The 24,889-nt window shown below is 32.6% G+C and overlaps 3 protein-coding genes across 3 annotated transcripts; 2 read left to right on the plus strand and 1 right to left on the minus strand.

The window, feature by feature from the left end:
• Positions 1–216: 216 nt before the first annotated feature.
• Positions 217–4,947, minus strand: LOC133672702 (dicarboxylate transporter 2.1, chloroplastic-like). The gene is made up of 4 exons (XM_062093195.1): positions 3,956–4,947; positions 2,457–2,770; positions 825–1,273; positions 217–573 (listed from the first exon to the last, which is right to left on the minus strand). Exons 1-4 carry the CDS (start codon positions 4,796–4,798, stop codon positions 458–460), a joined length of 1,722 nt encoding a protein of 573 aa, XP_061949179.1. The 5' UTR covers positions 4,799–4,947; the 3' UTR covers positions 217–457.
• A 4,414-nt stretch (positions 4,948–9,361) lies between these two features.
• Positions 9,362–14,028, plus strand: LOC133680763 (bifunctional riboflavin biosynthesis protein RIBA 1, chloroplastic-like). Its single transcript, XM_062103746.1, has 7 exons — positions 9,362–9,594; positions 10,183–10,546; positions 10,636–10,857; positions 11,328–11,650; positions 11,846–11,975; positions 12,665–12,961; positions 13,413–14,028. Exons 1-7 carry the CDS (start codon positions 9,530–9,532, stop codon positions 13,668–13,670), a joined length of 1,659 nt encoding a protein of 552 aa, XP_061959730.1. The 5' UTR covers positions 9,362–9,529; the 3' UTR covers positions 13,671–14,028.
• A 2,622-nt stretch (positions 14,029–16,650) lies between these two features.
• Positions 16,651–17,297, plus strand: LOC133698412 (classical arabinogalactan protein 9-like). The gene has a single exon (XM_062121323.1). The coding sequence runs from the start codon at positions 16,746–16,748 to the stop codon at positions 17,157–17,159; it is 414 nt and encodes a 137-aa protein (XP_061977307.1). The 5' UTR covers positions 16,651–16,745; the 3' UTR covers positions 17,160–17,297.
• The last annotated feature ends 7,592 nt before the right edge of the window (positions 17,298–24,889 follow it).

Genomic DNA, 24,889 nt, shown 5'->3' on the forward strand with positions numbered 1-24,889 from the left:
CAACAACCTCCTATAATTCCAATCTGAGATTATCCCTCTCTTTCTCTGCTTCTCATAAAATTCCAATCTGGGATTTGCCCTTTTGTAATGGTCAGTCACAGCAGTACAAAAAAAGCAAAGTCCAGTTGAGGACATTGGCAGATCTCGTGGAACAAACATAGCATAATTCGACAATGGTGATGAGCAATAATGTGTTGCCAAAGATCAAACAGAAAGTAAGAAAAACAAAATTAATAAAAGGATTGATACAGAAGTTTCTGCAACTTTGATTCGCTAAAAAATAGTTGAATGTTTCAATCAGCATTATTATTTTCATAATGCTATACATGTGAAACTAATAGAGAAATCCAAGATAGAAAAAATAAATTCTTTTCAAAGTTGTAGGCTCAGCTGTCTCTCCAAGTCAGGATATCATTTCAGAAGGAGCCCCAGCAGTTACTTACAGTGCAAAAGAAAATCAGTAGAGGCCTAGAAATTTCCACCAGAAAGTTCCAGTAACTCCCCAGATGATGGCATTAATAAGGGCCATCACAAAGCCGAGCTTGAACACATCAGGAAGGTCCATATAACCAGCTGTTGCAAAAAGCATTTAAAACACTATCAGATGCTATGCTAACGACTCGACGCAGATAATTTAGGACAGAATTACTTCTCAGTGTGATCACAACAGATAGATCTCTGACATGGAAAACCCTAAAACAGAACAATTAGAAATGCTAGCGTGGAGTTTCATAGATTGTCAATGAAAATAAAGTTCATGAAGCGAGATTCGAAGCAGAAATGCTTCACAACTGCTTGCATAATTTGGGGGAGCAGATCCGTACCTCCATAGTATACAGCAGATTGACCGCTGCTATAATGGGTAAGAGCACCGAAAAGATTTGTATTGTAAGCTAAAGCCAAAGCTGCCAATGTAGCGGGCACCCCAGCTGCCAAATGCATTGCGAGAAATGCAGAGTATAAAGCACCAACATGACCAATTTGACCAGCAAATAGGTAATGGATAAAGAAGTAAGATGCCTGAAGAACCCCAAACGCAGCAGGCCAGCTCAAAGAGAGAGATTGAAGGTTCTTGGATACACAACCAGACATCCAGGATATAACACCGAGGTTTGTTAATTGGCTCGCCATTCCCACTAGAACTGCAAACCAAGCCAAGGTATCCCATGCCGATTTTTCACTTAAGCAGTCATCCCAATCAAGAACTCCCAGCAGAAGCAGTATTGATAAGCCAATCATTGCAGCGACTACACTTGGTATTCCGATAGCATCTCTGCAAACAAACCATCCAATATAGAATCCAAAACCATAAACACATTTCAGAAAGAAAGCATTAAAATATCGACAGTGAACATAATAATGTTTTAGGATTGAACGACATGCCATGTTCTCTTTTAACAAAATATAGTGATTTAGTTACTAGATTATTATCATGCGCTGCAATGCGGTCAGATTATTTTTTTTATAAAAAAAAAATATTCAAACATTATTAATATATTTTCTAATAAATTCTTTTAATCATGAATTTAAAATATGATGCATGTTGAATATTTGTTTTAAATATTGATATGATAATATATTAAATGATATTTTTTTTCAATTATTGAGAAATGATATATTCGATTGACCCGGGTTAATTTATCAAATTTGCGACCATGGTCATTAGATCATGACAACCCTATAAAAATCAAGTCAAAATAAATTATAAACATTCATTTTAATTAATTCAATGTTGAATGATGAGATTGAAAATAAATTAAATTAAAAAAAAACTCGAGTCGATTTTGGTTAACTTGTCAAACCTGCAACTCGAGTCATAAAATCGAGATAATCCTATAAAAAATAAATCGAAAAAAATTATAAAATTTAATTTCAAATCAATCTCAATGTTAAAGAATGATTTTATTAAAGAAATAATTTATTAGAAAAATCACATTCAACTATCATCTTATTCCACAGAAATGACCAAGTCTTTTTAAGACAGCAGTTAGCTAGTATAAGAACATCTAAAGTATAAAATGAGAAAACCACTTTGCACATTCAACTTTTGTTAGGGCTGGGGACTGGGGAGGAGGGAAGATTATCATTGGGTGCCAAGGAATTAAAGAGGAAAAAGATACACAAACTCATACGAATGCCCAGAAAGCTGCAGCAGATCATAACAAATCAACTATATGGCATTCTGTTCTTGCGGACCTTAAGCCTGCTGATGCAACCCACTCAATCATGACAACATCCACACGACCAAAAGTCCAGGGTAAACATCTGGGTTCAGAAATCCACAACAGGGAACAAACAATTCGAAGTTCTAAGGAAATTCTGATCTCTCCACATTTTTTTTCTATTAATTTACGCTGATGTGTCAGCTGTAATCTATGCTTTGTGTATGGAGATCCTGTTCCAGTTACATTTAAAAAGTTAATAAAATCTGAGGTGTTATGAGATAAATGACTTACCCAAATACCCACAAAGAAACTGCAAGAAGCATTGTACCAACCATGGTCCATTCATTTTTTGTGACAGAACCCATAGTCTCCAGTTTCTTTGCAGCCACTGCAGGGGCATCTGGAGTGTCTTTGGTTTCAGGAGGGTAGAGCTTATATAAGACGAGTGGAGTTACTAGAAGAGAAATCAATGCTGGCAAGCTAGCAGCCTTCAACCAAGAAATCCAAGGGTTTGGAATCATCACCCCAAGTTCCCCGGCTAATTTAAAACACAGCAAATTTTGAGCTGCCGCTGTTAGAAAAAGAGAGCTGGAGCTGGCAGCACACTGGACAACATTGCAAGAGAGTGAAGCTTTAGGTAACAGACATGAGAATATAAAAGAGAGAGCTATAATTTAAGAACAAGCTATTAGAAACCATTGACATGCCACAGAGGAAAACAAAGCCATGCTTTTAGTTGATAACATGGAACAGAGATGAAAGGGTTTTGAAAGCTAACAATCCATTCAAAACTGATGCAGGAACAGACTGCCCGTTGCTCCCAAAAACCTAGACTAATGGTAGAGGGAAATTTATTTCTATATCCACATGTTCATAGCATCTCAATTCGTAAACCCAATGGTCCTTTATGCGTGGGTCCCTTGCATGGACCACCGCCATTGTGGGTCCCACAACTTGGATTTCTGCTCCGAGAGAGAGGATGCCCTCGCATCATTCACCCCTGTAAAGGAATTGATTGAGCCTGAGACCTCCTGGCTGGCTCTGAAACTAACTAATGTAGGAACAAAATATCAGTTGCTCCCAAGAGCCTAGACTGATGGTAGCGAATGAATTTATTCCTCTATCCACTAAATCATGGCATCCCAGTTCATAAAACCAATGGACCTTTGTTTGCAGCTCACCCCATCATTTGTGCAGCATCCTCATTGTGGGCCGCACCACTAGGATTTCCACCACAAGAAGGAGAGGAAGCCCCTGCATTAAAAACCTTATGCGGGACCTCTTATGAACTCTCCAGATAATAATAATCAGGTGAAGAACTGAGGAACCCAACTAGTATACATTTCCCTTCACGATTAAGCCTGCACATTCTCTTACGAGATGCCACCTAGACATGCCGTAAAGCCTCGTCAGGATGGTGGCAAGACATTTACATCAGCCTAATTAGCAATTCACTACAAAAAAAGGCACTTTCCCATGGAAACGCAATTCAACCACCCATTTCTTTCTGACGTTTTGATGAATCTTCTAAATTCATGATGAAGAAAAAGAGCTCATCAACTAGCAAAATCAGCAAACAAAATATCATTCTTTTAAGCAACAACGTCCTCGACATTTAATCCCTCCAGTTGAAAAAGGAAAATAAACAACCTCACAAACACAAATGACATTACAAATTGCACTGTTACATCCACAATTGAAAAAGTAACCGCACCTGCACATCCACACAAATTGCAAAACCAACAAGGAATGATACAAAACCAAGATACAAAGTGTAAAGAGAAAATAACCTGCATTTGCGACTGGATTAAATAAGAACCGAGCTTTGTCGAAGAGGAATCGCCAGGCTTACTCCCTGCTGACAATGACAATGACTTGATAATAGGCAAAAAAACCCCACCAGCCCTAGCAGTAGTGCTAGGCATCGCAGGCGCAATAAGAACCTCACTAAGTATCAAACCATAAGACAATCCTAAAGTACTCTTCCCTAGCCACTTAACAAAGTAAGTAGCAATCCTATCACCTAATCCAGTCTTAACAAAACCGCGAGCAAAAAAGAAAGAAATGACAATCAACCAAATAACTTCATTAGTAAAAGCACTAAAAGCAGTCGTAAATGACAAAGTTTTAGTAACAAGTAAAGTTGTTAAACCCAAAAAAGCCCATGCCGCAACTGGCAAAGGACTTAAAATAAGACCAGCAATAGTAGAAAGGAAAATAGACAACAATTGCCAGGCTTGTGGGGTAATTCCTATTGGTTTAGGCACAGCAAACCTTACAATCAAGCCTATAGAGACAGATATCAAAAGGGGTATCAATTTTGCTCCTTTTTGAGGTGGGGTTGGTTTTTCTGACGAGTCTGATAACGGGTTGTCACTGGATTTTGTGTCCAATGCGAGAATTCTAAATTTCAAATCGATGGTTTTGTTTTTAGTGTGAAATGCAGAGAAAAAGAGAGGTTTTTGAGTGGATGATCTGATGGTGGAGAGTAAGGGAATGGATGGTGAGGATTTGGTAATGGAGAGAGGTTTAGGTAATCTGTGGAGTAGGGAAATGCGGGTGTAGAGAGAGGTGGAGAAGGTGGTGGTTGTTGTTGTGGTGGTGGAGAGAGAGTGGAGGGCAAAGCTCTCCATTTTCACTCTGTTCCTTTGTGTTTTCTATGTAACAGAGATTGGGAGGGAGAGGTATACAGTGGGGGAGGGAGAGGGAGCGGAAACTACAAGGATAGTTTTTTTTTGTGTTTGACGTGTGAGGAGGGAAATTATCGGAAGCCACAAAGGCCACAAGATATGAGACGTTACTGAGGACCTTTCATTCTTTAAATTTTTAAGGTCAAACGTTGTTTTTTAAGTATGAGAATGGAGAATGGACATGGTTTACAAAGGATTCTTGAAGCTGTTCATGTCTTATGCATGGTTTATAAAATTAAACTTGACTGCTTTGGAACAGTGTCTAGGTAACTGATTGAAAGGGTTAAACCGGATTGAATCGAAAAAATTTAAGATCAAATGTTGTCTCAAGTCCGAGAATGTACATCATTTACAAAGGCTTTTTGAAGTTATTCATGTCTTTTATGGCTACTCCATAAAACAAATTTAAAAAATTCTTGTATTCTAGATTTTAGGCAGGTATTTTTCTTTATTAAGAGTGTTAATTTAAGAATTTATCTCTTCTCCATAGCTTTGAGGTTTTTAATTTTAATTAGTGTGTGTATGTTTTTCAAAAGGGTTTTTGGTTTTACTTTATACTATATCACAAGTCATTTTATTAGTTTTATTGTAGCTTCATTTATTATTCATTCTCTCACGTATCATTTTGGATTGTAGCAATAATTTTGTAAAAAGTTTGCAATTTAATTATTAAACTTTTATTTTATATAATTAAGTTTTTTTAAGCCTAAATTAATATTCAATTACCTTAAAAGCGCCTAAAAATAAATATAAGCTCAAGAAATTTTTTAATTTCAGGTTTATTTTGGATTTGAGGTGATTTTTTATTTTTTTAAGTTCATGAATTGTTTAACAAGATTCCTAGATGATTTTCTAAATATTTTGGGTTAAAATTAATAACTACTTGGAATGCAACAAAGGTTGTTTTTAACATAGAGTTATTATTTGTGTAACTTTTTTTTTTAAAAAAAGCATCAATAGTAAAGCTAAAGTAAATATTTTTTTGTAGATTGATAGGTGTATCACCTATATGGTTTGTATACATACACTTGATGTGTATATTTTAATGTTCATATGTATAGATGACGTGTATATTTTCTATTATAATATAAGAGCTTAATTTAGTATCTTAACCAAGATTCAAAACAAATTAGAATTTTAATGCAAGAAATTGCGTCTTGTCAATAAAATCGAGGTCTCTAGTTTTAACAGTAAACAAGTATCTTCGACATTTAAAAATGTCAATTGATCTCTAAAATTGTTTAAAAATTATAACCAAGCATTTAAAATGTAAAATAGATTACATGCATATTGTTAAAGAGATTTGTTGTTTCATTAGAAATAATGGTATGAATGTTTAATTAGAAGTTTATTTAATTGATAAAAAAATATATTATAAATATTTAGTTGGATTTAACAAGGATGTGTTGATTTTGATGGATGTAATAAAAAATGAATCTGATTTAAATAAATAATTTTAATCTGATAATTCCTGTTACGGAGGGATAAATATTAAAAGAACGTATCCAAAAAAGAGAAAACAATCCTATCACGAAATTCAATTACCGAGTCCAAATGAATTACGACTCACTTAATTACAAGTGTTGCACATTAATTATTAAGGTTTAGAATTTTCTTTTTCGAAACAAAACTTGACAAAATTAATATAGCGATAACTACAGAGAAAAAAAAAACTCAATAACATAATAATAATAATAATAATAATAATAATAATAATAATAATAATAATCCATAAGTGACATAACCAAGAGTCGATCAATTCACCGTCAAGTAAAAGTTTTCATACTCAATATTCTGCCATTTGATCCAAATTAATTAATAAAAGGCACGTACATTATGTTAATATGTTAATGTATACATTCATCGATTATGTGCTGCCTGGTTAACTGGTCCAAGATATAGGTCTTGAATGAGTTGATTAAAGTTAATTTAAAATTTTATTTTTATTATTTAAAAAAAAATTAAAATAATATTTTTTTTAATTTTAACTAGACTACATCAATTTTTATATGATTTAATTTGATGTCCAATTCAAGTCGGATACTGAATTAACATATTATTGTATTAATTATTGAACTGTAGAAATATACATGTATATGGCTCATTTAAATAAAAAAGAAAAAGAAAATAACATTAATTTGATCCTTAAATAATAAATAAAAACGTAATTATAAAACTTAAGGGGCATAAGTAAAAATAGAAGGAAAGAAGACTTAACTTGCACGAAAAAAAAAATCCAAAATAGTGGTTGGTCGACTCAAATCTAATCGGTTAAAACCCGGCCAAGCTGTTGATTTTTTTTTTTTTAAATACAGAATTAGTCAAAGTAACATTGTTTGGATTTAAAAAAAAATCAACTCTTGACTGGTGATTTATATAACTGATAAAAACGTCATGCATGCCAAAAGGTCAAAGCATTGTCAAAGGAGGAAAGTGGTGGTCAAAGCAAGCATGTTAATCATGCAAGGCAACTTAAGAGTCTCCGAAATGGCGTGACTTGTGGGCCAGCCACTCACCATCTTTTTGATTAGCCACGTTTCATTCAGTGGATAGGGACACAGATCAGAATCAACGTCCAATCACACGGCTCTTTTGCTTTTTCTAGACCTCTCTTCTGGATTTTGGATCAGTTGTTGAAGGAGACCTTGCTACGTCACAGCTGCTGCTCATATTTGGCCAATCAGCCAATCAGCAGTTTTAAAATATTTTTATTTAAAAATATATTAAAATAATATGTTTTATTTTTTAAAAAATTATTTTTAAAATTAATACATCAAAATAGAATGAAAATATAAAAAAATAACTTTAAACAAAATAAAATTAATTTTTTTAAAAATATAGATTGACTCACGTTTGCGAATGAAATATTAAATTTTTGTTTTTATGGGTAGATTTTATGAATTTTTGAATTTTCTTTAGAAAATAACTATCACCGTCGTAGTAATCAGATTGCATGCGGCGGCCCTGCCGTCAGTGACACCGTTGCATGTGGTGAGCATTTCATCAAATTGCATGGCACACATTTGCATGTCTTGTTCTTGCTAATACGAGTTATCCTACTGCACAAACATTCTATCGTCTACCTACCAACCACCTCATAGCATGACCACATAAAAAAAAAAAAAATTTATCTCAACAATTACATAGTAAAAGTTGAAAGTTGAATCTTTTCTATATTTTTATTTTTATTTTTAAAATATAAAAACTTATTTTAAAATTTTTTGAAAAATTAATTTATTTTATATCATTTTTATCTATTCAATCAAATATGCTTTTATCCTTTATTTTTTTTATTTGTAACATTAACCCAACAAAATTCTGGAATACAGACATATCTTTGTTTGTGTTAAAGAGATTTGTAGCATTGATACTTTAGAATAATCAAAATATCTATTATAAATATTTTAAACTATAAAATACCATATTTAATCCACCTTGACTGTGAGATTTTTCAAAGTGGACAATTATTAATGTATTTATCACAGTGGAAGTTTCAAATTTGTTTGCTTTTCCACGTAGAATTTAATTGTTTATTCTTTAAATACATGCCCAAATATCCATAACAGGAAAAAAAATTATTTGATGATCGTTTACATATTAATTTCTTCAATTAATAATTTCAATATTAATTTTTCGTTTATCTTTTAAGCCCTTAATTAATGAACATCAGTAGTGATACAAACCAATATTTACGTGAAATCTTCTTCCAAAGTTTTTATTTATTTATTTATTTATTTATGTTGCAATCTTCTTCTTCTTTTTTCCTCCTTAAACTAGCTCTTTGGTCTATTATCACAGTTGTACTGGTAGCTAGCTAGAAATTAAATCTTTGATTAAAAAAAGCTATTGAAATATTTGTTACAAGTATTATGTAATTTCTTAAGACAAATAAAAAGGAGTTTTTGGGTTTTTATATATATATATATATATATATATATATATATATATATATATATATATATATATATATGAGCATACCCGCCCTTAAAAGCCAAAATGGATACTTGAAGGTATTGCCAGCAACATCGAGACTAAAAAATTCATGCAAGAAATATAAAACTATAGGAAACACATTTATTAATCAAAAATGAAAATTTGATATTAGAAACTAGTGTTTCTTTTATCTAATTTTTAAAGGACTAAAATAATACCAAAAGGTTGTTTTTCAAACTCTTCATAATAATAATAATAAAAAATTTATTTTTCAAAATGTTTCATTTGGAAAAGTATCAAAATAATATATATTTTTAAAAAATTATTTTTGATATCAATACATTAAAATGAAATAAACAATACCAAAAAAAAAATTAATTTAAAAAAAATTAAAAAAATATAATTTTTTTTAAAATATTTTTAAAACATGAAAATAAACATGATATAAGTAATGCATTCATGCTAGCATCACCCAACTCCCTTTCAATTTGCTAAAAAAACAAATAAATATTTGGGTGCAATATTAGTCATGGAAGCCACGTCACCTGCGGGTAAGAACCTTACTCGTGCGCTTACAATTCGCCGTTGCTTCCTTCTTCATGACCTTCTCTTTCTTAATTCTTACTTCTTCAATTTTGCCTCCCCCTCTTCGTTTTTTCAATATAAATACTAGCCAAAGAGAGACCCTTTTATCTTAAAAGATCCATAGGTATAAAATCTTGAGCTTCTTTTTATTTTTAAATGGCTTCTTTTAATGTTTCTTCTTACCCTTCAACTACCACAAGAGCAGCTCTCTCTGGCTCCCAGTAAGTTTTTTTTTTTTTTTTTAATGTTTTGGTGGTTCTTTTAATGGCTTATCATGTTAAATTTTTCTACTTTCGATTTTGCTTGCTCTTTCATATGGTCAATGGTTCCTCTGTTTGATTTACATTTGTTTTGAATGATAAATGGTTATCCGTTTTGGTTGTGCTATCTTTATTAGCGGTGTTTGGATCAGTTGACCCTTTGTGTTTGATTTTATATTTGTGTATAAGAAATAGGTTTTCTGTCTTTCGTTATGCTGTTATCAGATCAAGAATTCTTCATCAAATATGATTTTAAGAAGAGGAGTAAGAGAAAGGATAGACTGAGATCACTAGAAAAGAATCATTTTTTTTTACCATTCATTCTAGTAAAGTTTTGATTTTTAGAAGAGGAGTTGGAGATGAACAATACTTTCTCATGATTCAAAATTTGGATTTTCTTTAGTTCCACTCTTTAGCAATCCAATGGAGTATATGTTTGTTGCATTTTGATAAGTTTATTGTTGTGTTGTGAATTTTTGCCGTAATGGAACTGCTCTGTCTATTGATTTTTGATATTTGAAATGGTTATTGACTGATATTTATGTGCAGGTCAAGCAGAAATCTCAAATTGTTCAATGGATTACATGGCGTGAATTCATTTTGTGCAAATGGGAATGCATTGAATTTGGCATTGATTCGTCTGGATGGTTGTAAATCATCGTTTGGTATTAAGGGTGCTGGCAAAACTCGAGCCACACTGATATCTGGTGATGACCTGCTGTCCTTTTCCAATGGCAATGGTGTTGCAGCAAAGAGTACTCTTCTTGATAATGGTTCAGTTGGGACCTTATCAGCTGATACTGCTTCCATCACCAATGATTTTGTCGTAGGTAATGATGACCATGAATTGGATCGCCCCACAGAAGGATTTTCTTCCATCCCCGATGCCATTGAAGATATTCGCCAAGGAAAGGTAGTTGCTTCCTGCATTTTGCTTTGTTGTTTATGATAGCTTTTCTATGCTTTACAGTTTCATCAAGATGTTTTAATTTTTTGTTGCAGATTGTAGTGGTTGTAGACGATGAAGACAGAGAAAATGAAGGGGATCTCATTATGGCAGCAGAGTTGGCAACTCCTGAAGCTATGGCATTTATTGTGAAGCATGGCACTGGAATAGTTTGTGTAAGCATGCAAGGGGAAGATCTGGACAGGTTACAGCTCCCTTTGATGGTTAGGCAAAACGAAAATGATGAAAAACTTCGTACAGCATTCACTGTGACAGTGGTATGTACTTTTCTGAATTTGGGATTTCGTATGTGAAATAAGAATTGAGTTTCTAGTGTCAACACAGTTGCGCAGATTGCACTTCAGTAGAAATAAGAATTTCTCTCATTTCTCTTGGAGTAATATAAACTTCTAACATTTAATCGATCTAGCCTTGGTTGTGCTTGGAAAATGCTTTCTTTTGTAACGATATATTTGAAAAGTATGAATTGTTTATATGCAAGACAGTGAATTTTTGTATTTTATTCTGTGATGATTTTGTTCAGAAGAAACAGAAATACAACACCGGTAAAATGGTTCATTGCTCTACTTTCTCCAATGCTTTACATTCCATGGTTTATTCTTTGTCAACCATTTAAAGTTACTTATTCAGACATAAGTAGCTACACAAAGATATAACTAATTAATGTACTTCTACAGTTCACCATCACAATTCTCAGTTTTTTTTTGCCTGCAAATGACTTTTTTAGGATGCAAAACATGGTACAACCACTGGGGTTTCAGCTAATGATAGGGCAACAACAATGTTAGCTCTAGCATCCAAAGATTCAAAACCCGATGATTTCAACCGTCCGGGCCACATTTTTCCATTGAGGTATAGGGAGGGTGGAGTTCTGAAAAGAGCTGGACATACAGAAGCTTCTGTTGATCTTGTTGTTCTAGCTGGATTGGACCCTGTTGCAGTTCTGTGTGAGGTTGTGGATGATGATGGCTCCATGGCTAGATTACCAAAGCTCCGTCAATTTGCAGAGAGGGAGAACTTGAAAATTATATCTATAGCTGATTTAATCAGGTAATGTGTTCCATCTTCTTTCTTCTTTGGGAGATTTACGTTATCCTTATCAAACAAATAGATTATGGTTAAGTAGCTTTATCAGTGTCAGGTGTTTATCTGCTTACTTTTGTAGTAGAAATATAGTTTGTCTTGCTGGGTTTTTTTTTAAGTGATTTTGTGGTACTTTCTTAACAAAAATATAATAATTGACAGGTATAGAAGGAAGACTGATAAATTGGTAGATCGTTCTTCTGCTGCTCAGATACCAACAATGTGGGGACCGTTCACAGCTTACTGTTATAGGTCAATATTAGATGGCATTGAGCATATTGCAATGGTTAAGGTGAGGAATTAACATAATTTAGTAATCCAAACTATTTGCTTAGCTTTTTAACTAATGTTTCCGAAGACAGGAAAATGATTTCAGGTCATTTTCTTATAGTAGTAGACTGACTGCTTACAAGGTTTTTGTGTTGTTGTCGCTCCATTGCACTTTCAACTTTCAATGGTTTATAGAGATAGGATCTGCCAAATGTTAGAGTTATTAGGACGAAGATTAGATCCTCTGGAAAGAATCATTTCTAAATCAGGTTTGAAACTGCATCTTGAAAGAGAAGGAAAGGAAATAATGTGCTTTAAAACATACAGAAAGTCCATGCTAAGCTAGTTTTCTGGAATCTAGCTAATCCACAGCTTAATGTAGCATTTGGTTCTTAGAACAAGAATACCTACATGCACACGCACATGCAATCTTGTTAACAGTTAACTAAACATGAGTTCACTTCCAGTCAATGCAGAGAACATGGAGACAAACGTCTTCAATTTTTTCATTTTGAAACGAGAAAAGTTAGTATTGAAATTTTATGTTGTGTACAGATGCAGAATACCATGTGTATTGAAATGAATGCAATTGTAGTTTTGTATTTTCCAGCTAGATAGAGGTTTTCTAAGGTCGAACACCCATTTTCTAACTTTTTACAAGAAAAACTCATGTGTATTTCACACTTACAAGTAGTTTTCTGGTCCAAACAGGGTGACATTGGAGATGGGCAGGATGTTCTTGTGAGGGTACATTCAGAATGCCTCACAGGAGATATATTTGGCTCTGCTAGATGTGATTGTGGGGATCAGCTGGCACTTGCAATGCAGCAGATTGAGGCTGCTGGCAGGGGTGTGTTGGTCTATCTCCGTGGGCATGAAGGGCGTGGCATTGGTTTAGGTCATAAACTTCGTGCATACAACCTCCAAGATGATGGACGTGATACCGTGGAAGCAAATGAGGAGCTGGGGCTTCCTGTTGATTCACGAGAATATGGCATTGGCGCCCAGGTATTTCCTAAACCACACAATGAAAGCATCCCATTGTTAACTAGGATTTCATATACATCCACTTTCCATGACCAAACTAGAGGGGGGCAGAGGAAGCTGTGTTTTCTCATAAATTTATAAGTATATGCTCTGAAACTCTGCGTCGGTGTAGGACACGTCATAACAAAAACATTAATAAATTGGTTTTGGTTCGCAAAACAATGCAGTACATTCATTCCAATTAATTGAAATTTAAAGAGTGTTCTGGTTGTTGTAATTCAACTTGACGAAGCACTGATGATATCCAAAATGGCTATATCAAGTAGCAATCTTGTTGGAACCCAGTGACACACACCCTTTTACCATCTCACAACTTGCTACCTTCATGCTGGTAGAAATGAGTGTGGATCAACAAGTCACACAATCTAGTGTTTTGCTTAACTAACATGATCTTATTGGAAATTCTTGGCAGATGTTGCGTGATCTGGGAGTCCGAACAATGAAGTTGATGACGAACAACCCTGCAAAGTACATCGGGCTCAAAGGTTATGGATTGGCAGTTTCAGGTAGAGTTCCGCTATTGACTCCCATCACAAAAGACAACAAGAGATATCTGGAAACCAAACGTGCTAAAATGGGGCATATCTATGGTGCTGAATTCAATGGCCACTTAAGCAACCTCATCAATAGCAATGGTAATGGTAAATCCGGTGTTGAAACTCCCATCTGATCTCCTAACTGATGGATAGACCAGCTGTATCCATGCTTCAGACTCCCAGCAGTCAAGTCAATTATGAGGTTCCAGATGGGTTGTTTAACATGACAGAATGGCAGCATTATGGATTGAATTATAGATAAAGAGCATAGATTCTTTTATTGTACTCCAACTCAAAATCAAAACTATGATTACATTGCTTTGCCAGAAAACTTTTCGAAGGTTTATCGAGTGTAATCGAGAGCCTTTCATTCTTTAAGGTGTAAAGTAGACAAAAAAAAAAAATCCCATTTTATGCTTTTGTAACGTAGTCATTGTAAGGATGTTAATGCGATTCTCTCTCTTTTCCCATCAATTCAAATAGTTTGAAGTATGCACAGTTATTAAATCCAACTTGGAGCTTAACATGTTGGAAGATTCGGGTCATAAATTTAGCGTATTCATTCAAGTTAATTTAAATAATATATTTTAAATTTTATTTTATGAAAATTTTATATTTTAATTCAAAACTTTACTTCTTTTTTTTTTACTTTTTGGTATTTCATATGGAGAGGGAATAAGAAGAGATGAGAGAGATTTGCTAGAAAGTGATAAAGAAAATAAAAAGATAATTGGTCTGATTTTTTAAACAAAAGTAGCCAAACATGATGTCAAAGTGTTTATTTAAACAAAAATTGTGTAATTGAAGTGTTTTTTAGATTGAATATAGCTTCAAAATGTAGATTGAGGTTGATGGAGAATTCTTGTTTTCTAACCAATTTGGATTATTTTTTGCTTTAGGGATTAATTTCTTGAGATTATAAAAGTGATTTTTAACTATTTTTAGGTGAAAATGGATTTGAAATCAAGTTTTGGAGTCAAAAAATTGTCTTTTCAAATTTTTTTCCACCTCTATAAAGCTTGAAATCTGCGCTTATAAAAAGTTAAAAACAAGCATGCAATCGTGAATTGGCAAACTCTTATGCCGATTTTTTAAAAGGTCTTAGCATGCTAGATCACCCAAGCTCATGCATATGTATTGTTTTTTTTATTTAATTTACTTTCTTAATAATTTAAAACATAGTGTGTGTATTTTTCAATTCTTATATTAATTGAGAATTTTTTAGATATTATTTTTTTAAAATTCCATCTAATTTTTTTTTTTAATAACCGTTATTTTCAACCTGTCATGATTTTTTTTTTGAAGTTGTTTTGTTGTGGTTGCCTGTGTTTGATGTCATATAATTAAATAAAAAATAATTTACAAAATAAATTTATATTAGATTCAATCAAGATCATGCCACATGTTAGGGGTTTAATAAGTTACCCTGAATCGATTTAATATGCCTCCACCTTAGCTTTTACAAAAGAAAAAAAAAACACACCGTCTTAATTTTTTTTTGTCAAGCCATATTTTTTGCCAATCTTCCATATTTAATATAAACCAGTCATGTCAACCATCGTCTCATTATTTACAAATAAAAAAAACATTATTAATTTTTTTTTATAAAGCCATGTTTTTGGTTAATGTTTTATATTTATTTTAAACTTGTTAAATCAATTAGTTCATATTTTATTAAATTTTTTATAGTTTAATTTAAAATTTAAACTGAATAATAATTCAAATAGAAAAATTCCAAGAACAACCAACAAAACCAAGTTTGATATACTTACAAAGAGTTACTAGAGACAATACACAAGTATTATACTATTCTTATATTATTTTAATAAACTTACATTAAAATTGTTAGGACTTTTCTTATAATTAAAACTTAATTATAAAGATTATGATTTTTTCTTGCTAGAAAAAAAAAAAAACCTCGCTAATAGCACTTGAATTATTATTTTTTACGTTAAAAAAAATATTCAAACTTGCAGTAGCATATCGGGACCACCTATCTAGCTGTCCTCTAAATAATATATTACTTAATTAACTCCAAAGTTAATTTTTTTCCCTGATAATGATCAGATCACGCGGCCCATCTACGCGGACACGCTTTCCATTTTTCGACCGTTACGCACATGACAAAAGCTCTCTATTCATCATGACGGTCCATATTTCTCCAACTTTCAAACTTACCACGTACGTGTACGTCTCTGATTCATTTGACAATTGTACTTTAAACCTTATTAGTGCTTGACCACCAACCCAAAGAAAGACTCAAAACCGTGTTTTTTTTTTCCCCTAATCTCCGTGTTGATGGGGAAGCAAAATATTGTAAAAAAATAAATAAAAAACAATAAATAGTAATGGAGATAATTAGCAATTTTATTAAATTTCTATTATTTTATTATGGAAAATTATTATAAATATTACCATATTTTCTAATTCATTAATCTTGCCATTCTAAAAACACTCAATGATAGATATAACAAATAAAGTAATGTAATATGGTTTTATAATGATAAAATATAAAAATAATTATTTTCAATTAATTGTTCATCATAATGTATTAAAATTAAAGGTAACAAATGGTTAACCATTCCATAAACAGATTTTATCCATTCTCTAATTTGTTTTATTTTGATTTCAATGATAAAATAAATATGTTTATATCCTTACTTGTATAAAATTAATTTAGAAAAATTTAATTAAATTTAATAATATTTAAACTTGAAAGGATCCATTGGTTATCAAATAAAAAATAAATAGTTTAAATTTTTAAAGGGTGTAACTCAATTGATCATGTTTTAGATTTGTTTCTAAATATAACCAGTTTAAATCCTATGAATCTAAGGTTATTGAAGGTTTACATGATTGTTAACTTTAGAACTCGTGAAATTAATCGAGATATATATAAACTGGCTTTGATATTTACGTTAATTAAAAAAAATTATTATTATGTTTTCATAAAAAAAAACATTAATTACCGTTAATTATCCTCGAAATGCGTGTAAAAAAAAGAATCCAACGGCTCTCAAATTGACCAAAAGTCATCTCTCTCTCTCTCTCTCTCTCTTCAAATGTTCCCCCTATAAATACCCCCTCCACCCTCTGTTTATTCTCACACTTTGCCAAGGCCAAGCACGAACAAAACTCTCTGTCCCTCACTCTCTCTATATCTCTTTGATTGTGTGCTTTTCTCATCGTTTCTTTCACTCCACAGAGAAATGGCTGCAAATAAAAGCATGGCCTTCTTGATGCTAATCACATTCCTTGTGGCTTCCACAATGGCACAATCTCCTTCATCTTCCCCTGCATCCTCACCCACCAAATCACCACCAGTCGCTGCCCCACCACCAAAAGCCTCTGCTCCTGCACCCACCACCGTGAAACCACCGGCATCTGCACCATCTCCATTGGAAATCCCACCACCGGCAGCAAATGCACCATCCCCCACCACTACCACTTCTCCTCCTTCTCCTCTCCCAGTGACTCCAGTTCCCTCAACTGGAGATGTCCCTCCTTCTACAATCGGCTCTCCAGCTGTAGCCCCCGCTCCTGCCAATGGTGCCGTTTTGAATAGATTTGCTCTCGGTGGATCCGTTGCCGTTGGTGTTTTGGCTGCCGTTTTGGTGCTTTAGGGTGGAGAGACTTGGAGATTATTTTTGCTCCATATTTTTTTATGATCGACGTCTTTTTTTTTCCTTATTACATTGCTTTATTACTGAATTATTTGTACTTATATTCATTAAATATATTATTGATATTGTTTCAACTCATTTTAGTGCTGCTATATATATATATATATATATATATATATATATATATATATATTGTGGGATTCCAATATAATTGCTCCCCCTGCAAAAATAATCAAGAAGGGCAAATGTTGAGGAGGTGATTCATATTTTGAGCAATAATGTTTTTTAAACTAATTTGAAGACTCTTGGACGACTGGGAAATAAATCTTGGAAATAATTTGGAATTGATCGTCAACTTGGAAATAATTAATTTTTCAAACAGCACTAATTCTATATAGGGTTTAAGTTTGTTTTACTAATTAATTTGAAGGTTTTTGTTTTTTTTAAAAAACAATGAAATACAAACAGGTAAAATAATTTTCATGGTTGTTATTTTGAATTAAAAAGAAGAAGAAGCAGAAATAGAGAGAATAGATTTTGGAAAAAATCCATAAATAGTTCCATAGTTAAAACTAAAAAGAAAAATTACTTACGAAAAATCACTATTAATAAGTAAAGAAATAGGGAGCAAACGCCACCATTCGATTGTGGAATCGGTCTAGCCCTCCTCTATCACTCTCTCCTCTTTTCAAGCCACTTCTACTCTTCCTTGGCTCTTCTCTTTTAACAATGGCCAGCTCAAAGGCTCTGGCCTTGATGCTAATGGCATTGTTCTGGACCTCCACCATGGCACAATCTCCAACCTCCTCTCCAACTTCTTCTCCCACAAATTCTCCACTGCCAGACACCATTCCAACACCTGCACCACCACCAACTCCGGTGGCTACAACACCCACTACCACTCCAACTCCGGTGGCGACAGCACCCACTACCACTCTAACTCCTAGCCCTCCAGTCTCTGCTGGTAATTGGAATTCAACGGTCACGGATTCTCTTGGACTGGTCCCACCATGTCCGTTTTTCTTGTTAGAATGGGCCTACTTAAAAGGCATTGGTGCCATTTTGAGGCCTTAAGCATAAGTTGTTACAGAGCGTGGATTGATCCGTAAACCAAAGATTTCTTATATAGTCACATGAAACTCCAGTGATCTCTCCTTTATCATAAAAAAATCGTGAATTTACTGATATCCCTCCTCCCATCATGTGATAAATCGAGATTGTACAAAGAAATATATACAGATTTAAGTAGTGCCAAAATGACTGCCTAGTGGATGCTTTTGAATGGCTACGGTGGTTCGATGGACTGCCGCGGCTGAGGATCAACAAAAGCAGCAGTCAAGATTGAGCTTTGGGTTTCCTTTTCTTTTTCGGATTTTCCAAAGCTAAGAGAATGATTTTCCATGACCCATACGCCGTGAAAGCTGAAATCACTTCTAAAGAGAAAGGGCAGCCGAGGAGAGGAGAGTTTTTTAGACAAGTTGGAGCTTGTGGTTTAGGCTGATGTTGGAATGTTAAATTTGGATTAGAATAGTGTTTCAAGATATAAAAGATAAAGATATTAAATAATTTTAGAATAATTTAAAATGAATTTATATATTTTAACACAATATGAGTGACGCATTTTTAAAATCATCTGAGAATAAAAATTACTATTAATTAACTCATAAACTCATCAAATATTCTTTATCATTGAATAAAAAGATATAAAAATAATATATCCACTCGCCAGCCAACCTTCTTCAAAATTGCAGTAGTTTTTTCTCGAACCCTCTTGGATCTTTTCACTCGTATCTATTCTCCTGGAAAGTGGGAAGAACTGTTCTACAGTGAATTAGCGATCTTTCTAGGATTTAGCAGCGCCGTCTGTCTGTGGGCTGCTAGATTTCCCGTGACATGTTAGATCCCTATGTCTTCCTTTTCTCATCTTCATCTGATAAACTTCATGTGTGGAAACAACAGAGAGATTTGTTCATGTTTGATCAGGTTTTTCTTAATTTGTTTTTTATCAGAACGTGACAGGTCTTGGAAGAATAAGTTTATGAACGTCGGAAGTGGCAAATAACGGTAACAGTCGGGCATCCATGTTCCCATGCTCCGTCCACTTTCACCTAGGTTTCTCCGTCTATTATTATAACAAGAGCCAAAAGAGGTCAATATTTTACGGCACAAGTTACAAATTGAAATTACTATTTTGTTCCTAGTTGGAAAAATTAATTGGCTTTGTTTTAAAAGCTGAGAGATTTTTTTCATGAGATCCTTTAATCATTTAAAAAACAGGAGCTTTTTAGTGGTTGGATTAATTTCCAAACAATTAAATTACATCATCTTCCTTCTCCCTTTTAATGTATAAAACTTTGTCCATGAAGGAGTTTTTTTTTGTTTTTTATATTTGGTTATTTGATAATTATTAGGTGTCATTAGAGAGTTTAAGCCGGCTTTAAAAATTTCACTCGGGCTTTTTTGGTTTTTTTTCATCTTATAACATTCTTTTTATTCATGTTCTATGAGATTTATCTTTATTTTTAAAATAAAAAGGATTCCCTTATAGTTTATATATATATTTGTTAAATTTAGCTTCTTTAAAAGCAATTTTATTTTTTAATTAAATTTATTGATTTCATCCTTCGATATTTAATTTGACAGGTGTTGAGCTTCTTAGTTTAGCACAAGTCTATAATTTAAAACACTATAAATTTAGAGATTAACCCGGATTTATAAAGTTTACCGGGCTTGCTTGGTTTTTATCTTTTTATTTTATTTTATTTTCAACCACTAATATTTTGTTATTTTTGTTTATTCACTTTATATGGGGTTTACTTGCGTTGCGTCTCACTGCTCTGGCAGCACATGCGACCACTTTTAGTTACCAAAATCTTAGATTTTTTTACTCCTTTTAAAACATTGATATCACATGAATATCATTTTTTTTTTTTATGTTGGTAAGAAATTAATCCAGCCACGGTATAGTACGAGCAATTTATCTAGTGTTTACCAAACAACAACGAGTTTTTCTTTTTTCAAAAATAACATAGTGGCAAAAAAATATGACAAAATAGAATAGCTTCAAATTTATCTTTTAAAATAGCACTAATAGAACAAATTTAATTATCTCACATGACAATCTAATCATAACAAGTAAAAAAAATCAAAAAAATAAATAAAAATACTTTGAATATATAATAGTCTTTTACTAGCATCAAGACCTCATTTCGACTGCCCATATGCAACATGCACAAATAAATTTTATGTTATACAACAAAATATATTTTCTCTATTTCCTTCTTGATATTTACATTTTTATATAAATCCATTACCAGAAAATTAGTAAATACAAACAGACACACCGATAAAAATATTTCATCTGTAAATTACAATGAATTTTTCTGACTGCATATGCCATTGTAATAGCCATCGATAAACACCAACGACAATATTCATTCGGTATATGCTGGGGGAATTATAGTGGGCAATAAGGAATGAAAAAAATAGCTAAAAAGTATGATGATGTGTTTTTTTATAGACAAAATTACCGATGTATTTAAATCTGTTCGTAAATCCATTTGTAATATTTAAATTATGACCTGACATGCGACCCTCCTCTCTCCCTCCCTCGTTTCTTCTTCTTCCTCCATTTTTCTCGGCAACAAACACCACAAAACCCCCTAATTTTATCACAAATCAACCTCTCATTACAAATCCAACCACTTCAACACTCAGTTTGTCAACATCCCTATTTTGATTTAAATTTTATTGAGGATTCCTAGTTTTAAGTAAGCAAAACTACCTATTTTTTATTTGAACTCAATTTTAAATTGTTAATTTTTATTGCATATTTTTGTAGTATATGTTTTTTGTTTGGGTGTTTATTTGTTTTATAGCCTTTTTCCATAGAAATTTGTTATATGAATGCAAGATTTGTACATGTTAGGGTTTGGTTGAGATTTTGTAAAATTATATTTGTTTGTAAATTGATGAAATTTAATTTGAATTCCTGATTTAGGTGTTTTGTGATGAAATAAATAAAAGCTTATTTAATAAGTCCATGTTATATTTTATCAATTTTATTGTCAAGTTGAAATTTTCGGTAAATGTATAGAAATTTGAATTTATGTAGATAATTGATAATGAATTAGTTGTAGTATTAAAATAGTTTGAATAAGTCTGAGTTAAATCGATGTTCTGTTATTTATTTAGTTTACATAATTAATTAATATATGTTGTCATCAATATCCTGTATAGGTTTGACATAACTAATGGATGTTCGTTCATAGATGTATCGAGATTCATCTAAAGGGCTGCGTAGTATGGATTATTATAATGGAGTTTAGAGTTTTATTAATTACGCACTATTTAATCCGAGAAATATTAGTGGAGGCAATATTAGATATCCATGTAAGAGATGTAAAAATAAAAAATTTCTTGATCAAGAATTTGTAATGATGTATCTTCTACAAAAAAGGTTTATGGAGAAATACCTATGTTGGTTTGCATACAGAGAACTATATATTTCTCACGAGACCATGATAGCAAGGATGATTGAGTCTACTTTTAGTTCTAGCAATGTGCTTAAAATTATAGATGACAATAGTAATCCTAAAGGAATATAATTATGGATGCGATGAGAATGAATTGAGGTTATGTCGGTCAATGTCCAATATTAGATAAATAACCTAATGCAAACACGGCCAATTTTTTTAATCTTTTGAAAGACCTTAACGATCTATTAAGGGATGAGTGCACAAATCACAGTAAATTATTGGTCGTTACATAGATATTCACCATCAAGTCAGATCATGGGTTGAATGAGGCCAGTTACGATATAATTATTGAATGAGAGAAAAACATTTTACTTGAAGAGAATAGACTGAAAGAGAACTTTTATGTTGCTAAATTCATGATAAAAACCCTCAGCCCAGGATATCAAAAAATTGACATGTGTCCAAAGTTTTGCATGCTATACTACCTTGAAAATATAGAGTTGACCAAGTGTAGAATATGTGGACATGCTAGTTATAAACCCAAAACTGGTAGGAGAAGGACTTTTATTGCATATAGAAAACTTAGATATTTCTCAATCACACTTAGACTGTAAAGGTTATTCATGTCACCAAAGACTATTGAGCACATGACATGACATCATTTACATGATGCAATGGATGGAGTGATGGTGCACTCTTTCGATGGTGAAACCTGGAAACATTTTAATAGGGTGCATCCTTATTTTTTATTGGAATCAAGAAACACACGTTTTAGGTTATATATAAACAAATTCAATCCTTTTGGGTCATTTGATGCTTCTTATTCTTGTTGGTCGATGATACTTACGGTATACAACTTGTTATCGAGGATATGTATGAGGCCGAAGTTCATGTTTTTATCTATGGTCATACCCGATCCTAATAGTTTGAGTTGGAATACAGATGTATGTCTTGTCTATTGATTAATGAGTTGAAGCGGTTATGATCATCTGAGACTTTGACATACGGTGTATTAAAGAAACAAATTTTTTCAGATAAATGTAGCTTTAATGTGGACAATCAATGAGTTTTCTATTTATGGAATAGTTTTTTGTTGGAGCATACATGAAAAACTAACATGTCCATACTATTATTTAAATGTTATTGGTATGATACCACTAATAGAGGAATCAGAGTAGATCCCCATCATGGTTTGGTCGAAATTAATGTAAAGGCTAGACTCCGCAACGTCGATGATGTCTTTGTTTTTGTCAAGCAATGGTAGCAAGTTTATTACATGTATACTCTTTCTTTTAGAAAATGATCGTTCAAGAATTGATTAGTTATCCGTAGTGAAAAACAAACCTAGAGGTCGTGTCTAGGTTGTTCAGGATGACAACAATGAATTAACTGTGGGAGATGATGTCTTTTAACTTGATGAGTTAGTTGATCCATATCGAGTTGCTTCGTTTAATGACTTAGAAGAAAATTTAAATCTTCTCATCGTCGAGAATACATTTGTTGATGTTGACGTTAAAGAGTTAAATGATGTTTTGAGAACCAGCGGACATACACAAGTCCATGAAGATGATTATAGACAACATCATCGTAGAAGATTGTGATGAATATGACAATGAAGAAATTGAAGAAGAAGACAATTCTAATTAATTTGCACAACACGAACGTGTAATGCCATAAACTATAATGTAATATTTCTTAATAAAATTAACTTTAATGTAATGACAATGACACTCTGGTGAGTCCGATAGTTTTGTGTAACGATTACACTATAGTATGGAGAACCGGAACCAACGTGTTTAGTATTCCATTACCATGCACATTGACTGCTTCATTCCATTTGTTTGCATGTGAAGTAGATAGTAAAATTCTTTTTAATTACATCCATTTTTTATTAGTTATTTTTTTATAAATATATTTAACTAACAAATTTTTTTTCTTGCAGGCTACGGTTCTTAGACGCGAACCAAGCCCGAGGAAGCTTTTTTGTGGAAATACACGTGCGGATTGATGAATGCCAAAAACGGGTGCAACAACTCGTGGATAGTTGAGCTCAACACTTTGTAGTATGTTGTTTTCAACCATTTTTTTTCTTAAGTTATTATTTTTTTGATTTTGTTGTTTTTTTTTCCAAGATACATATAACATTGAGTTGAAGAAGAGATATAGTTATGATCCTTTGACCAATCCAAATCTTGATCTAGATTAGTGATTGGAGGTAAGATCGTTTGGTGGACCCAATAAACATTGGGTGTATGGTCTCTTTAACATTACGGTCGAGTTCTTATGGATGGCCCACAATGTTTCAATTGTTGGATGCTTGCAGCGCCTCTATTCTAGATTGATTGTATTTGAACTTATAAATATTTAAAATTATAATAAAGATTTGAATTTTATATTAATTAATTTATGTTTCTGTTTAATAGATTTTTTTAGAAAATATACTTTTATATTATTACTTACGGGGTTACCAATGGATTATGTCCGTTGGTATATTCCAGAGAGTTGGAAAAGAATTACTGCTGATGCCACTGTCATTGTTTACTCACTGATGGAATAACAAACGGTTTATTTGATGGTTACATGTCAAATTCACCGACAGACATACAAACTAATGAAAAAAAATCACCGATGAAATGACATACGTCAGTGATATGTTATATTCAGCGATGAAAGTACCGATGGAATGAAGCGAGTAAAGTTTTTTCCTAGTGCACTTTGTCCGTCAGTAAATCCATCTGTAAAAGTATTACTGACAGATTCATCGACAGACCACAAATTACTGACAAGAGTTTTTTTGATGGATTATTTTCTTCCGTGAACATATCGGCAAGTTTTGTGCTGATGAACTGTGAGTATAAATACCAATAAAATTTTTTATCGATAAATCTAAAAATTTTGGTAATAACCCTTAATTTAATTGGTAGGACAGTCTTTTGGAAAACTTAAATCAATATAATAAAAAATAAGATCAGTGTTAAGATTAGATGCTTTCACTTCTTATTTTTTTAGGAAGGCTTCAATTATTTAAAGATGAATCTTAAAAAAACAACATAAAAATATAGGGATGAAAATGGAAAATGAAACCGAACCATTCAAAATAAGCTGTGTCTAACGCAAATTAAAGGGAATTAATGATGTTTGTGACAATTCAAGCTGGCCAGGTGCGTATAAGAAATTTCCTCTGCAAAATAATTCATATATCTTCTGCAAAAATAATGAAATTAATCAAACAAGATAGAGAACACACATATG

The sequence above is a fragment of the Populus nigra genome, chromosome 1, assembly GCF_951802175.1.
Source record: "Populus nigra chromosome 1, ddPopNigr1.1, whole genome shotgun sequence".
Classification (NCBI taxonomy): domain Eukaryota; kingdom Viridiplantae; phylum Streptophyta; class Magnoliopsida; order Malpighiales; family Salicaceae; genus Populus; species Populus nigra.

What these genes read in the sequence shown, in the direction of transcription:
- LOC133672702 (XM_062093195.1), bottom strand. Translation starts at nt 4,798, where the DNA reads ATGGAGAGCTTTGCCCTCCACTCTCTCTCCACCACCACAACAACAACC. An exon ending in GTTTCTTTGTGGGTATTTGG is followed by an intron (nt 1,274 to 2,456) that starts GTAAGTCATTTA and finishes GTTTGTTTGCAG; the next exon opens with AGATGCTATCGGAATACCAA. An exon ending in ATCTGCTGTATACTATGGAG is followed by an intron (nt 574 to 824) that starts GTACGGATCTGC and finishes TTTTTGCAACAG; the next exon opens with CTGGTTATATGGACCTTCCT.
- LOC133680763 (XM_062103746.1), top strand. Translation starts at nt 9,530, where the DNA reads ATGGCTTCTTTTAATGTTTCTTCTTACCCTTCAACTACCACAAGAGCA. An exon ending in AAGATATTCGCCAAGGAAAG is followed by an intron (nt 10,547 to 10,635) that starts GTAGTTGCTTCC and finishes TTTTTGTTGCAG; the next exon opens with ATTGTAGTGGTTGTAGACGA. An exon ending in AATATGGCATTGGCGCCCAG is followed by an intron (nt 12,962 to 13,412) that starts GTATTTCCTAAA and finishes AATTCTTGGCAG; the next exon opens with ATGTTGCGTGATCTGGGAGT.
- LOC133698412 (XM_062121323.1), top strand. Translation starts at nt 16,746, where the DNA reads ATGGCTGCAAATAAAAGCATGGCCTTCTTGATGCTAATCACATTCCTT.